The 13,842-nt window shown below is 43.0% G+C and overlaps 1 protein-coding gene across 5 annotated transcripts in view; it reads right to left on the bottom strand.

Moving 5' to 3' along the window:
• CREBBP (CREB binding protein) overlaps nucleotides 1–13,842 on the bottom strand; it is a 96,605-nt gene that overhangs the window by 19,994 nt on the left and 62,769 nt on the right. For 3 of the 5 annotated variants that reach the window (XM_018916134.3, XM_030229485.2, XM_030229486.2), the window contains 8 exons: nucleotides 13,259–13,447; nucleotides 11,446–11,865; nucleotides 10,651–10,830; nucleotides 10,237–10,423; nucleotides 6,319–6,437; nucleotides 5,870–6,109; nucleotides 5,307–5,395; nucleotides 446–526 (listed from right to left, as the gene is read on the bottom strand). In XM_018916134.3, the coding sequence (XP_018771679.1) occupies nucleotides 446–526; nucleotides 5,307–5,395; nucleotides 5,870–6,109; nucleotides 6,319–6,437; nucleotides 10,237–10,423; nucleotides 10,651–10,830; nucleotides 11,446–11,865; nucleotides 13,259–13,447 (1,505 nt within the window). The remainder of the gene's footprint in view (nucleotides 1–445; nucleotides 527–5,306; nucleotides 5,396–5,869; nucleotides 6,110–6,318; nucleotides 6,438–10,236; nucleotides 10,424–10,650; nucleotides 10,831–11,445; nucleotides 11,866–13,258; nucleotides 13,448–13,842) is intronic. The other 2 variants (XM_009091982.4, XM_030229487.2) reach the window with 2 other exon arrangements.

The raw sequence follows: 13,842 nt of genomic DNA, 5'->3' as shown, positions 1-13,842 counted from the left end.
TTAAAATCATAAAGAACAAGGGAAGCTCCTGTCAGTAAAGCAGTCACCTTCCAAACCAGCTTGTAAGCCTCAAATCTGATTTTTCCAGCCAGGGTAGAGGCAAACCTTTGGTTTTAGAAACATGAGCTGTGCTTCAAAAGGTGAGGTACCAGAATTAGATGGAAGTTTTCCATTAGAAAAGGGGATGGATTAGTGACATTTATTGACACAGCTTCCACTGCTCCCCTCCAAACACATTACCCAGGGTCTGCCACCCCAAGAATGGGCAGCAGGGCTGGGCAGACCCAGCAGCTCTGAATCCTGTCCCTATAAATCTCCTGCTAAGAAGGAATAAGGCATTTCCCCCCAGATACCCCCCACAGGTTTGGGTTTCACTCCCAAACCAGGACACCCTTCCCCTGCCCCACTCCAAAATTCAGGATGCAGAGAAAAGGAAGAGACTTACGTTTGAGGCTGGGAAGGGTCATCACCCAGGGTGACATTCTCCCCCTGGATTTCAGTGAAACACTTCTCACAGAAGTGATACCTGTCAGCAAGAAGGCCATATTTGGGTGAGCTGGTCCAGCACAAACACAGCCACCCAAGCACGGAGCCACCAACCAGGGCAGGGCAGATCACCAGGAGCACGACGGAAGGGGGGACGTTGTTGGTTGATTGATGGGTCAGTGTGGACAATGAGGAGGCACAGAGGGAGGGGAGGGCAGGATTAGAGAACAGGGGAGGGAACAAACAGCACAGACGTAAGAGGTAAGACGCAAACACCAAGACAACACAGAGCAGAAAGCCAAGGCAAAGCACAGATTAGCATTCGGTCTCATTTCACACATTGTAACAAGTGCTGGGCCTCAGCTCCCAAAGCTGGGCAGGGCTTGGGCAGCAGCCACCAAGAGCTACCTTTGTACAGGCTTCACATTTCAGAATTTGGATTTGATTTGCATCGCTCAGGGAAAAAAAAAATATACTCTTTGATTCCAGGCTTGCAACTGATTGGGTAAAAAGGAGCCTGTCAACAAGCTTTAGGGACACATTTATTACAGATTTGAGTAATTAGGAAATATGCTGAAAGCATTTACTGATTGTGACTCGAAACTGCAAAAGCAGAAACACTTGATATTGAAAAAAATCCATAAAAACAATAAATTCAAAATTTGATTGTAAGATTAAATGTGACCAATTGCTCAGCTAACATTCTTTCATATAAATGAAACCAAATCCATACTCTAGACAAACATTTAACAGAAATGCAATTATGGGTCAGAGTTTCCAGCCATTTATATATATAAATACAATATATGTATATATGTGAACAACATGAAATATTGTACATACATACAATATATTTATCAGGTACATTAAAGAGGTGGGATTAATTAAGCTTTACAAATTGAACATAAGGTTAGGTACAATTTCTGGTCACCAGACCAAGAGCCAATCCAAGTCATACTCAGCAAAAACCAATTCTGCAGTTTAACAAACCAAGCTGAGTAAATTGGAATACAACTCTATGAAAATACAATCTGCATTTGAAAAAATAAAATAACATCAAAGTTACATGGATTTTGGGAGGGGGAGGTGTGTGTGTTTGGTGGGGTTTTTGTTTTGTTTTGGGTTTTTTTTGGTTGTTTGTTTCAGATGAACTGGAACCAAAGTTGTCAGGGTCACTAAAATAAAAAAAAATAAAAAAAAAAAAAAAAAAAAGGAGGCTAAATGTTTGGAAAAGATATGAATTCACACATGAACAAAGGTAACAGAGAGGCCACAGCTGTAAAATGCAGGAAGGCCACAAAGGATCATCAAAATAAAGGAGCTTTATGGAGAGTGAGAGAGTGGAAGCAGCGATGGCAGCACAGAACGAGGCAGGTTTAGTACTCAGACACCAGAGCCGTGGGGATGGGAGTGTCAGAGGCACCAAGGGGACCCAGGGGCACAATGAACCAACAACTCCAGGATGGAGCCTGAGCAATGGGGCAGCTCTGCCCCCTCAGCCACCCCGGACACCTCAAGTGCAGCTCCAGAGAGCTCCTGGCTGCGCTGGCCTGGAGACAGCCCTGATGGCATGGGATGGATCAGAATTCCTGCTGGGACACACTGGGGCCATCCTGGGCAGGGGAGATGCTCCACCAGCCATCCCTGAGTGCCCTCAGCACAGCTCAGGAGCCTGGAAGCTCCTGCAGCTGCTCCAGGAGCTGCAGTGGCAGGAGGAGCCCGGCGAGGAAGGGAAGGGCTGGTTCCAGTTAAGCCAAACCCAGTGACACTGCCATGGAGCCACTGCCAGCCTAACCCCTCTGAACCTGCACCCTGCTCCTCCTAGGGCACTCCCCTGGCATTAAACACATCATCCTCCAAAGCAAAACCAAGCTTTGGGAGCTGAGAATGCAACACAGCAAGGCCAGGGGAAAAACAAATGTATTCCACTACTTTATCATTGGGGATGATAAATTCATTGTGGTTATTAGAGAGAAGGGTTTCAGGAGTGGGCACAGACACAGCCTATCTCATTTCCTCTGCCTTCACTTGCCCCTCACATCCCATCCCTAAACTGATAACACAGTATCTAAGAATTTTTTAAAAATCCAAACATAAGAGGTTCAGGAGTTCACACATCATTCATTTCTCTTTTTCCTATAATGTGCTTCTTTGAATTTTTCTTAAATTAAAAACCCTCACCACTATTTTCCCTACTAACACAGCTGCTCATAATTTTAAGAGTCAAATTGGGAAGGACTGAAAATCAGAAGGACCCAAATACAGGAAAGTGAAGCCAGAAAAATCCACGGCCAAGGCTTCTTTTAATAATTTGCTACATTTAAGCAGTCCCAGAAAAGGTTAATTCTGATCCATTTTCAGAATAACTTATGGGCTTTCGAAGCACTCTGAGCTTTAATCCATGATATTAAAATGAGGAAATAAAAACTGAAGTACAGTGAAAATGAATCACCTAAAGATCATGAACATTTGTCCATAAAATAACCAAGGTGAAGCAATAGCTGTAACTTATTATGGTATGTGGACCCTCAGAAAGAGAGACCTGCCTTTTGTATGTCACCACAAATATTCAGCAAAACCCATAAAAAACACACAATATTGTAGTTACAGCAGCCAGAGAAACCCCAAAGAATGTACTTATTGCAACACATCAAACATGGAAAGCTTTTCAAATGCAGACTGTTCAGGGGACTCCTGTTTATTAAAGAGCCACATTATGGTTCAACACCAAAGCCCAGAAAATGCTCAATCTCACATGAACAGGTGAATTCCCCACTGTAATTAAGTGCAAAGGCAATTCTGAATTCATAACTGGATGGCAGCATTGACCTGAAACAGCACTTGCTTTTTTCAACTGGATATTCACACATGCAGCACATTTTCTGAACACTTCAACCTGAATTTCTGCCTGAATCTGAAGGGTTCTACACCAAACAATTAACTTCATGATTGGACTGTAGTGCCTGAGCTCATTTATCCAATGGTGCCTAAATACTCTTAGTTGTCATTTAGTCATGTGGTACTCTGGACTTTAAGTGCACACCATTTTGCCTGCTCTGTACATGGAAAATTCAAGAACATTGGACCAATTAAAGATCTGCTGGAAGCAGTGAATTTGTTTTTCACTTGATTCCTTGTTTAAGAACATCTAAGATTTGAAGATCTCTGTCCCAGGAAATCTGAGTGGTTCAGAACTGATGAACAGGGGCTTTCCATGCAAAATGGACTATTACTTAACAAGATGGTGAGTTATCTCTAGAAATACCTTTCTGAAAGCCCCAATCATTCATCACTGCATTTAGTGGGCCTGAAACAGAAAACCTCACACTCCTCCTGAGCTCACCCTACACCACAAACCCTTACCCCCTTCTCAAGGCAACTGGATGAGCAGAAAAATATGACTTAAATGGACTTTTCTGTTTATAATGGACAGAAAAGTGGAATATTAGGAACCCTCTGCTCCACTCATCCTGGACTTCTTGCTAGTGAGCAACCTTGCCTTCCATGGAATAATCCATGAAAATTGTGAATCCATAGAAATCCATGGAAATTGTGATTTAAAACAAACTTAGACTGGGAAGGCACTTTTGAAAGAAGAACGAGCCCTTCTTCAATTCAATCTGAAGTTACTATTCTTTCCAAATAGAGAATGCATAGCATGAAAAGTATTTTAAATTTTACCAGCATTTAAGGCTATGGGTTATTTTTCCCTAATGCCAGTACTGAAGTGTCTCTTTAAATACATTTTAATTGCTTTATTTCCCTTCAGCCTGACTTTTCAGAGTCCACAGTGGCTGCATAAAACCTTTTATGAGAGCTCATGAATTTATTCCTGCCTGTCAATAGTTTCTGCCTCTCAAAGGCCACCCAAGGTCCCCCACACAAGGTGGGATGACACATTTTCCTCTCCCACATTGTGCTGCTCCAGGCTGAGAGCTTCCCAAGAGCATGTTTGGAGAGAAGGGATGGCCCCAAAAAGATGAAATACAAGTGCTGGAAGTCTGAATTGGTTCTGTGACTTCACAGCTGGCAAAGCTTAGAGGCTGCCAAGCCTCTGGAAAGCAATTCATAACTTCCTTTTCCCTATTTAAAACAAAGCTTTTGTCTCAGCCCATTTGCATTGTGTATTTTATTGGGGGGGAAGACACACATCATCTAAGAAATCAAAATTAAAGCCAAGTTTTGAGTTTGCTTTGTGATTTTAACACAGGTGATTTAGGCACTAAATGGAAAATTAATCTAACAATTGTTTATTAATAATAATAGAAACACCAAGTTATAATATTAATTTAAAAAAGAGAGAAATTTTCATTTTCACAGCTTCTCATGGAGTCTCTGGGTAGTTTTTAATACTGTTTCCAAGCTAATTCAAATATAATGAAGCACTGACTAGAAAGGGGAAACATAAGTCTTGCAATCAATCATTGCACCCTTTACTTGGCAAATTCTGGCACTAACTTGTAAAGAAACCTGCATATTTTCACAATTCTCCTAGAAAAAGGCACAGGATTTCCCAGTGCCTTTTTGCAGCCCTGCTCCTCATTTTATGGAAAACATGGACAGCTTGACCTGCGCTGAAGCATTTCATGGGGCAGCCTGGCTAAGAGCAAGCACTGAGGAACAGAGTGCCTCACACTGCAGCACAGAAAAACAGAGAGTCACCTGCAAAAGGACAGCATGGAAGGATAAAAAGAGAACTCCCTGACTTAGCTGACAAAGGGAAGTAAAAGTTAAAAATCCTCCTCATCCTCTGTATGTGCAGAGAAATCAAAAGAGATCTGACTTCCTGAATAAGGGAAATCCTGGGTTCAAGGACTCACCTGTTCTGGTAGCTGTAGTAGGCAGCGTCCCGAGGAATGGTACACAGCTGCTTGCCATAGCAGCACAAGGTCTGGGGAGAGAACTCATACTGCAAAACAAGGCAGAAAAGCAGCTTTACCATGGGGCATTTTGCTCAGCAGGGGTTTACAAAGCAAACCTGATGCTTGTGGGTATCAGAGGACACTGCCATGGCTGTCACACTTTTGCAGCTGTTATGAATGTACCAGCACAGCCCTCTCAATCTGGTGACAATCATCAACTCCAAAAGCAGCTGGCCCTTTGACCTCTGCTTTATGGACATGGGAAACCAGGGAATTATTGTAATATTACTTATAACTAAAGAAGGCGTCCTCTGAGGGAGAAAACTACAACACTAATAACAGAAGGGCAGAGCTGCTATTGACCTTTTTAGCTCTCAACATATTTATAACAAACCCAAACTTTCTACAACCCTTCCACTCAGCATTTCTATTTCAAAAACAAAGTCCCCCAGCTGAAGCTTTGTGAGCTGACTGCAGCGGGGCTGTTGGGCACAACAGCCCTGGCACACTGGGACACCCACCTTGCGCCCACAGCAGTAGCCCAGGGACTGCATGACTGGGTCAATCTCCTGCTCAAACACCTCTGCCAGCTTAGTGCAAAACTTGTAGACGCGGGAAGTCTTGCGGTTGTAGAGCCAGGCGTTGTTGAACATCAGCCACACATCATCCACGTACTGCCAGGGCTCCTGGTACTGCCCCGTGTCCAGCTTGCGCTTGATGGTCGACAGATCCATGGGGTTCTTCACAATGTCAAAATAATCCTGTAAAAACACCCCAAAAAACCTTGCATTTTTAAGGTGAAAAACCTGAATTTTTAAATTTTTTTTTTTTTTAGGTTTTTCAAGATGTTGAAAAAAAGGGAAAATGTTTACCTGAGCAAAGATAAAAATAGAAGGCTACTTAAAAATAAATAAATAATTTTTTAAAAAAGGAAAAATATTTTTACAGGAGTTTTTTCATGCCAACTCACCGGAATCCCTAGAAGCTGGGGATCCACAGGCTGTCTGAAAGGAAGGGACTCTGGGTCCTGCCGGTACAAAGCCTCCAGGGTGGGCATCAGAGCCTGGCGCAGCTCCTCAGGCTTGAAAACTGGTAATGGAAGTCAGAAAGGTTACAAAATTGCCTTCCTTTTCTCCTACTATCCTGACTCCCCTAAAAAACCCCCAAAGAAATACCTTAACTAAAACTCTGCAAAGGGTTTTCCTGAAGAGGCAAACACAGCCTTGTATTCACACAGATCACAGCAGAGATATTCCCAAAACAGGGATATGGGAACAACTCTAGCCCATGATGATACATATTCTGGAGCATTAAAAAACCCCTCAAAACTTACACAGAATCCAATTAAATCAATTGTTTCAACACGAATGAACCTTTTCTCCTCAAAGGAGAGACTGAGCATAATTTTCCCTCCCTCCCTTCTAACCTTGCTTGCTATTTCCAAGCCAAGACTCCTCCAGCAAAACCCACTGCAGTGGGCAGGGGTGAGGAGCCAGCTCCACAGAGAGTGACCTGATGTCCTGAGAGCCGGCACAGGAATTTTCCTGGCCACGGTGTGCAAACAGTCCTGCTCTGATGGGTCAGTAATTGATTTGGAAAGTGTTAATACTTCCAGATTTCTGTGCCACCACTTGGCAACAGTGGCATGGCAACAGCCATGATTCTTTCAGGAGTGGCTGACAAGGACAAAAAAAGGCAATACATTTTCTGAAAAATAATGATAACTTGGAGAGCTCTTTGAACATCTCAGCAGTGTAATTACATTTATTTCCTTAGGAACAGTGTCTTTAAATAGGGAAGAATGCCTATCATTGAGAAAAAAAGACAACTAAGGAAAGCAGGATGGCATCCAATATTTATCTACCTGGATGAAATGAGAACAATACCAATAAAATGGAGCAATTAATTCTGCTAAAAGCACTTGAATCAACAGGGCTCAGTGACCCCTTTGAGGCTGATCATTGCTTTGCTCACTCAAATGGTATTTTGGTATGATATAAATTGCTTTTTGGGACACTGAGATCAAAATCCATGATTTTAAAGAGTACACACAAAAAAAGGGAAGACAAATTAAGCTGACACTACCCCATTGGTTGTATGATCACTTCAGCTGTTGCCACAATCTCACTCCCAACAAAATGGCAATTCTCTTCCATATTTATCAATACCACACATGCAGGCACTTTTCCCTACTAAAGACTTCCAAAGTTTTATAAACAACTCTTGCTCATTATATTATGGGATCCTCAAGAACAGAAATAAATATTAAATTCCATTGATGAGGAACACTGTTCTCTACTGCTCTGATTCAGATAGTTCATAATGGGATAATCTGAATTATTTCATTTAATGAAATGTAAAGGTCAAAAAGTACCTTTTAATAATCTATTCTGACTACCTGCTTGACACTGCTTTTAGAATTTTCTCCTACAATAACATACCACTAAGCTACAGTATCCTTTAAAGTAAATCCAATCTTATTTTAAACTCAAACTACAGAGATCCAGTGTGACTTTTGCCAAGTTTCTTAAAGCCTAATTATCTCTACTGATAAATTTTATAACCCACTTTCATTTTGAAGTTTGAAAAAAAAAATCAAAATGAAAATCCAGTTGTTGTTCCAATTTATTACTTTACCTAAAACACACAGAAACACTGCCTTCATCTTCAGCTGCTCTGTCTCTAAGGACTATGACTAATACCAGCACATTTGATCATAGCATCTCCCTGTACATGGATTTTACAAGGAAGTTTTGTTTTTCCCCCTCTCCTTTTTCCAAAATTAAATGCTCTCAGTTCTCCTCCAGTAGCTTGAAGACCTTTGCAAGGAGCTGGCATCCAGTTATCCCATTTTGTCTTGGATGTGTGGGTGGTAAAAAGAAAATGGGATCTTTGCCTGACTCACGATGACGTATAACCTACCAAAGAACAGTACAATGCTACCTTTTACAATTTTTTTTGCCTTTTTCAAACAAAGGTAAGTCTGCTTATGATTACTAAGGAGAAAATTCATAATGGAAGAGAAGACATTTTCAAAATTACAAGGACAGCACACACAAATACACCTCAAACCCAAGCTCCTGCAAGTTTTCAATTGTGCCTTACAAAGAAGTGAAGAAACCAGTAAAACTCATCTTCAAGGTCAAACTAAAGCTGCTACCTACAAGGTGTCAGGAGCTGCCCAGAAGAGTAATATAGTGGGTTTTGAGACTGCAAGGCAAGGAACCACGACCTCCCTTTCTTGCTCACACTGGATTTGCAAAAAAAGGCAAAAAAAGGCTCTGCTTGCTAAGCTGTAGCACACAGTCCATGGCACTTCCCAGCAGCGCCAGCTTGCTGTGGGATGGCCCTCAGGAATGTGCCTGCATGGGAAGAAGGAAGAATTCCCAATACTTCTGCAACCCCTGCAAAACTCCTGATCAGTCTCTTCAGTAGTTTTAAAATATCACCTATCCCTTCAGCACACTTGGCAGTAATTACTCGCCAGTACCTCTTGGTTTCATTCAGCATTTTAATACCAAAGCTCAATTAACATTGAACAACTCCTTGGTGAGAAAATGCCACCCTTTAATCTCCTGTCTGTGCTTGTACCTGCCCACACAGCACGTGCTTTGCACTACACAGTAACTGGGTGACAAAGCTTCCAAGATAAAATTGTGTCACCAAAGGAGGAATTGGAATACGTGGTGACCCAGCCTGAACTGACTCTGCAGGAACCTTCCCTGTGCAAGCACATTCCTACCAGGCAGCAGTGACTCCTTCCACTGGGAATATCACTGGCTCAGAAATGCTAATAAGCTTTTTTTTCCCACTCCCTGGGTTACATTTGGATTGGAAAAGGCTCTGCCAGTTGGTTCTGCAGGGGGCACTCGTTTGGGTGCCCACTCTGCTGCCAGCTGAAAACATCAATCTGCAGGGAAATGTGTTTAATAGTGATTTTGTTCAAAAAGGTTATGGTTGGTAACCGAATGAAACCCAAAGCACATCAAGAAGATGTAGATTTTTTTAGACATTTGCAGCATGTTGAAGGCTGCCCTTTGGTTGAAAACTAAAAACTAACCACAGAAAACATCACCTCAATAAAGCAGATGCCACAAAACAGAGGTCTCAAAACCGCTAAGGTTTTTGAGTCTGAAAACTTGCAGCCTGCCACAAAGCCTGCACTGCAAGCAGAGAAATATATTTCTGCTTTAATAATCTTATTTATTTCTTACTAACACAAGGCACCCAAACATTTCTATACCCTGCAGCACCATGCAGTTCCCTTGAGTACAGATGCAGTCACACCTCAATCCCTTCTGACACTGCAGCTTCATTTAGGAGAGTGCTGAGCAAATGAACACTACACTGAAAACTTTCAAGTCCTGAAAGCACAGGACTCTAAAATAAATGTTAAACCTCTCACAGCAGTCCAGCCTAGGAGGAACACAAGGTCAGGAGAGTTCAAGTGCCTGATTCTCAGAAAAGTGACTGACAAAACTCAGGATAAAGGTGGTGTGTGCAGCCTCTTAGAGGAGAAGAAAAGCAATGGATATCCTTGGTTACTGAAAGCACTCTAATCTACACTGAGCTCTCCTCAAAGAGCCCCAAGATGTACAGGGAGGGATTTATGTATTTAATTCCTCCAGCAATCACTGCCTTACTGCCTTGGCCCTTCTGGGCAGGCACTGCTGAGATCAAGGGCACAGTGACTCGCTTTTCTCACCTGTTTCATGTAACACTAAAGGAATGCTACTTTCAAAATTAAGTTACAGAGTATTGATCTCCCAGAGCTCCACGTGCTGGAAACACAAGTGTAAAACAAACCTCCCAGCAGGAGCTGAGACTGTGGAAAACAAATGTTAGTGAAAGCAAAGCACACGAGGGAACTCAGTGCTCATACACATACTTTTCTTGCGCGGCTGAGATGGTGATGTGGATTGTGAAGTGGTTCCATTAGTGCCACTCTCCTCTTCCTCTTTAGCCTCTGTTTTAATTTCAGGCTTCTTTTCCTCAATCTCCATCGGCTCCTGCTTCAGTTCCGTTCCATCTGTTTCCTCTTTTATTTGTGAAGTTCCTTGTAAATCCTCCTCCACCTTAAGAAAGGATGCAACAAGAGGTACTGTTACATCTACAACCCAAACTTCAGCCATCAAAATATTAGTTTGAGACTGTTGAAGCACTTTCCATCCATGGCTTTCCTCAGGAGTTACTTTGCAGTAACGACCCTCCTCTCGCCCCTTAGCTCACCGAGTCAGACACATCATTAAGTGCTTTTATATCTATCACTGCTTTCAGTTAAGCTGTAGAGAATCTCATTTACCTCAGTCTTAGCTTCCACTTGTGTCTCACTAGTCTCTGGCTCAGTTTCTTCAGTTTTTACTTCTGATTTGCTTTCTAGCATTGGTGCATCTGGTCCTAGTTGCTGGGAATTCGTATCAGCACTAGCAACTGAGGCAGGGGTGGGGACCCTGTTATCAATACTAGCTGCTGCCTGGGATAGCTGTTGTAAAAACAGTACAAAAGAAAGACACTGCATATATAGAAATATTTTCCTTTACTAAAAATGAACAGCACAAAAGAGACATGAGATGATATTCTACAACAGTGCAGAACATGGATACAGGTCACTGTAGCCAAGTTTTGATATTACACATTTAATAACTCTTCTTTACAGAGGAGAAGCCAAGGAAAAATTCTGCCCCAAAGAGGCTTCTTTTACAGAGAAAACACCTGCCCAGTAAAAACACTGTACATTCCTTGAAACGTGCATTTGCCCTGGCTGTATCTTAAATGGAAAAAAACCACTATGCAAATCTCAGGATCAGAGAAGATTCTGATTATGGCCAAACAGAGCATTAGGCCCGTTACACCTCATCTTTCTGCACACTGCTGCCCATTTTACTTCGAGCAGTCCGGCCATTCAACCCCCCCTCCTTCACACAAGTCTGAGAACATCTGAACACACACATTTTACACAGCTCTAACCAACCCCCTGGTCTAAAGCAGAAGCTGCTACTGACCGCTGTGGGCTCTACACATTCAGGACATGGCGCTACAGACAGGGACACTCGTGGCATGTCACGACACAAGGCAAAGGGGACCGGCTGGTACTTACTGGAGTGCCGGGTGGCTGTGCCTGCACAGATGTTGGCTGCTGCTGGGCTGGCTGTGGGGTTGGCACAGACTGGGGCTGGGCAGGGGTCTGTGGCTGCGGTGTCACCTGGGCCTGGGCCGCAGTCTGCCCCGTGGGGGTGCTCTGGGTCTGCGTGGCCGTGGGAACAGAGCCCGGCGTCGGGGTCGGAGTTTGTCCCGAGGACGAGACCGGCGTTGACGGCTGGGTGGGTGCTGCTGGCTGGGGAGGAGTCATTCCCGGGGGGGTTGGATGCTGCATCGGTGCCATCCCGGCAGCAGAGGACACGGGAGGCGTGCTCTGGTGCAGGGGGGGCTGGGTCACTGGGGGACACGGCAGCTGCCCACTCTGCGGCCCCAGCATGTTCATGGAGTTGGGAAGAGCAGCACTGGGAACCTGCCCCTGCTAGGGAGAGAGAGAGTCTTTCAGAGCCTGGAATCACACTTATCCCTTCAATCACAGCCCTGAAGCCTTCTCTGACAGGATACTGTCAGTGCAAGCAGATCAGCCACAAAGGCTGCTGCTGCTGCAAGTGACTGCTCCGATTTCTGTCATTGCTGCCATCAGCTCTCAAGGATCTTGCTCCCAGATCCACTTGTGCCATGCACGTCCTGCATTAATTCCACTGCCACAGAGAGGGAATCCTCCCAATGCCACTGACACAGAAACCCACAGGCAGCCTCTAAATCGTGCCATTAGCTGGGCAAAGGTCAGGCTTTGACACAAAATGGTTTTGAGCAAATACCCATTTTTAGGCCAGGACTCTGATGCAGCTCTGCTTTGGAGGGCAGCTCAACACATTTAATGCTGGTGTTGACACAGCAAGACTTAAGAAGAGTCTTTTTGTTTTCTGTTTAATTCTAATTAAACTGCTCAAGATGCTTCAGAAAATCTGGGAATTGTTTTTTAGAGCAGCAACAATAATGTACTCTGGATGTACTTAAACCTTTAAGTGATACATTTTAGTGAAGATTGCATCAGATGACTGGTGATAAAAAAGAATACTCCATCCTCAAATGTAACTGTTAGTCTTAGAAATACAAATCAGTTAATTTCCAGCAGATGAGCTTTCAATTTCAAAACACACTTCTATACTGTCTTTACAGAGGCAGCTTTATGGAACTAAATGGATTGGGAAAAAATCGTTCACCACAAAGGCAGTTAAACAACTGAGCCAGGGGCCCATGAAAGTGTAGATATTTCATCCTGAACATATTCCAAACTTTACTCAACAGAGCCCTTCATAACCTGATCTAAGTAACCTCTCAGAGCTCTGGAGGTTTTAACTAGCCTAAATTACTTGGGCTCTGAGTTAAACAACAAGCCTTTCCCTCTGAAAAAGGAGATACTTTGGCATATAAGCACAGGAAAATGTTACAGGAAAAACCCAACAATTTTCTCTCCAGAAGCAAAGAAGTTAAAACAAATTTTAGAAGATCTTGCCCCAGCACTTTATTATAATCTTACATTTAAAGTTAGCTACTCCGGTCCACACAGAGACAAAACATATGTTCATAGGCATCCCATAAACTGATTTCTGATATTTCCCCTAAAAATCTCCTCAGCATGAATTTTTAAGGGATTTAAATCAGGACTTGCAGGGCGTTGCGCCCCCATTAACAGATGTCGATAAGTTATGTAAGAGCTTCTGAAGAAGGCAGATGTAACCCAGGATCCCCCAAAGTTGGGGTGACTACATCAAACAATGGATACAGAAATACAAATAAACAAATAAGTAAAGTAAATAAATCAGAGCAAAATAATAAAGAACAAAAAAATCTCAGAGAATCCATCTCACCTGTGCCACCCCGGCCTGGGCTGTTGACTGACCCATGCCCACATTGTTCACATTCATAGCTCCAGTGGATGCTGGGAACTGGTTTTGGGGCAGGAATTGGTTCTGGGTAGGAGCCTGACCCATCATGTTGTTGGAATGAGCTCCCATCATGTTCTGTGGCTGAGGCATTCGGGAAGGAGACATTGCCATCTGAAAATTAACACCCAGATTAACTAATTACCATTTAGTACTGTGGAGCAGGACAAAGGAAAATACACTGAAAACAATCAAAAGATAGGACAAAAAATAAAAGGAAAATTGGCTTAATTACACTAACTGGAAGTGGGCATATGCACATAACTTCAGCATTTGCTCACCAGCATTCATTATTTTTAACAGGTAACATTCAGAGTGTTAACTCTGTTTTGTTCTCTGTGTTGACAGAGAGAATCCAGGGAAACTAAAAATATTTTTGTTTTTCTAAAGCATAAAAACACATTTTCACGCAGGAACAAAGAAGGTTTATACACTGCAAAGACAGTAGATGCTCTTCCACAGATTGCTGGGGATTACTGCACCTGTCGCACGTGCCCCCTTTAAATTCT

This window comes from Serinus canaria, chromosome 14 (genome assembly GCF_022539315.1).
Source record: "Serinus canaria isolate serCan28SL12 chromosome 14, serCan2020, whole genome shotgun sequence".
Taxonomy (NCBI): domain Eukaryota; kingdom Metazoa; phylum Chordata; class Aves; order Passeriformes; family Fringillidae; genus Serinus; species Serinus canaria.
Note: the sequence above shows the minus strand (reverse complement) of the source record. Positions and strands in the feature narration are given on the sequence as shown.